Source organism: Oxyura jamaicensis, assembly GCF_011077185.1.
Source record: "Oxyura jamaicensis isolate SHBP4307 breed ruddy duck chromosome 1 unlocalized genomic scaffold, BPBGC_Ojam_1.0 oxy1_random_OJ69236, whole genome shotgun sequence".
NCBI lineage: Eukaryota > Metazoa > Chordata > Aves > Anseriformes > Anatidae > Oxyura > Oxyura jamaicensis.
In genome coordinates, this window is record NW_023302909.1 from 1 (window position 1) to 1,403 (window position 1,403).

The window sequence follows — 1,403 nt, forward strand, 5'->3', positions numbered from 1 at the left end:
CCCCCCCCAGGGTGACGCCGATGTCCAGAGCAGCCCCGCGGCCCCCCGGCCCCCCCCGGCCCGGCCCCCCTCCGGTGAGCAGGGCATGGGGACGGGGACAGGGACGGGGTCCCTCCACCTGGGGGGCGGGGGGCAGTGTCCCCTCCTCCCCAAATTTTTGCCCCCCCCCCCCAGATGCCGCAGCAGAGCCGGGCCCCACAGAGGAGGAGACGCCGGTAAGGGGACAGGTTGGGGACAGGGGGGTGGCAGCGGGACGGGGGCTGTGGGGGCACTGGGGGCATACTGGGAACATCGGGGGGGACCCTGGGGACACCCTGGGGACACCCTGGGGACACCCTGGGGACATGGGGCTGTGTCCCCTGGCAGTGCCTGGGGGACATGGGGCTGTGGGGACCCCCTGGGGACCCCCTGGGGACCTTAGGGACACCTTGGGGACCCCCTGGGGACCTTGAGGACCCCCTGGGGACACCCTGGGGGCATTGAGGGGACCCCTTGGGGACCCACTGGGGACACTGGGGCCCCGGCAGCGCCTGCGGGACACGAGCCAGTTCGTGGTGGCCGAGCTGGCGGCGCTGGAGCGGGAGCAGGCGCAGGTGGACGCCCGCGCCCGGAGCCTGGAGCGGGAGCTGAGGGCGCTGATGGAGTCCGGTACGGGGACGGGGGGGGGACACGGGGACATGGGGACACCCGGGGGACACAGGGACATGGGGACACCCGGGGGACACGGGGACATGGGGACAGGGTGGGGGACACGGGGACAGCATCCATCAGGGGGTTGGTTTGGGGCCATGGGGACCTGGGGTGGGGACATGGGGAGGTGGGGACACGGGGTGGGGACAGGGTGGTGGTGTGGGGACATGGGGACATGGGGACATGGGGACACGGGGACACGGCGATGGCACCCAGCAGGGGACGTGGTGTGGGGACAGGGATGTGGCGGGGGAATCTGGGACACGGGGACATCTTGTGGGGGCACAGGGACGTGGTGTGGGGACACGGGGACAGTCCCCAGCAGGGGACACCACGTGGGGACACAGATGGGTTCAAGGGGTGGCAGTTTGGGGACACGGGGACATGGGGACGGGGATTTGGGAACACAGGGACAGGGACGTGGTGAGCAGACCTGGAGACTGGGGGACAGCACCCAGCGAGGGACACGGGCAAGGGGACTTCAGGACATGGGGTGGGGGCAGCCCGTGCCCCCCCGGTGTCCCCACGTCCCCCCGGTGTCCCCATGTCCCCTGTCCCTGTCCCCAGGCGCGGACCCGGTGCGCGAGGAGCGCCTGATCCAGGAGTGGTTCTCGCTGGTCAACACCAAGAACGCGCTGCTGCGGCGCCACGACCAGCTGCAGCTGCTGTGAGGGGGGGCCGGGGGGGTGTCACCCACCCGGGGGGGGGGGGGG

General features: G+C 72.3%; 1 protein-coding gene across 2 annotated transcripts; it reads left to right on the forward strand.

The window, feature by feature from the left end:
• Positions 1-3: 3 nt before the first annotated feature.
• LOC118156814 (EH domain-binding protein 1-like protein 1) lies at positions 4-1,392 on the forward strand. Of its 2 annotated transcripts, none has more exons than XR_004746455.1 (4): positions 4-74; positions 175-215; positions 528-648; positions 1,258-1,392. XR_004746455.1 is itself a non-coding variant. In XM_035311034.1 (4 exons), the coding sequence occupies exons 1-4, from the start codon at positions 21-23 to the stop codon at positions 1,359-1,361; spliced, it is 321 nt and encodes a 106-aa protein (XP_035166925.1). In that variant the 5' UTR covers positions 16-20; the 3' UTR covers positions 1,362-1,392. The 2 variants fall into 2 exon arrangements, 1 of the variants encoding a protein (XP_035166925.1); XM_035311034.1 differs by having other exon boundaries at positions 16-64; positions 164-215.
• Positions 1,393-1,403: the final 11 nt, after the last annotated feature.

Coding starts and splice junctions, on each gene's coding strand:
- LOC118156814 (XM_035311034.1), top strand. CDS start 21: ATGTCCAGAGCAGCCCCGCGGCCCCCCGGCCCCCCCCGGCCCGG. Junction 65..163: donor CCCGGCCCCCCCCGGCCCGG/CCCCCCTCCGGT, acceptor AAATTTTTGCCC/CCCCCCCCCAGATGCCGCAG. Junction 216..527: donor CCACAGAGGAGGAGACGCCG/GTAAGGGGACAG, acceptor GGGCCCCGGCAG/CGCCTGCGGGACACGAGCCA.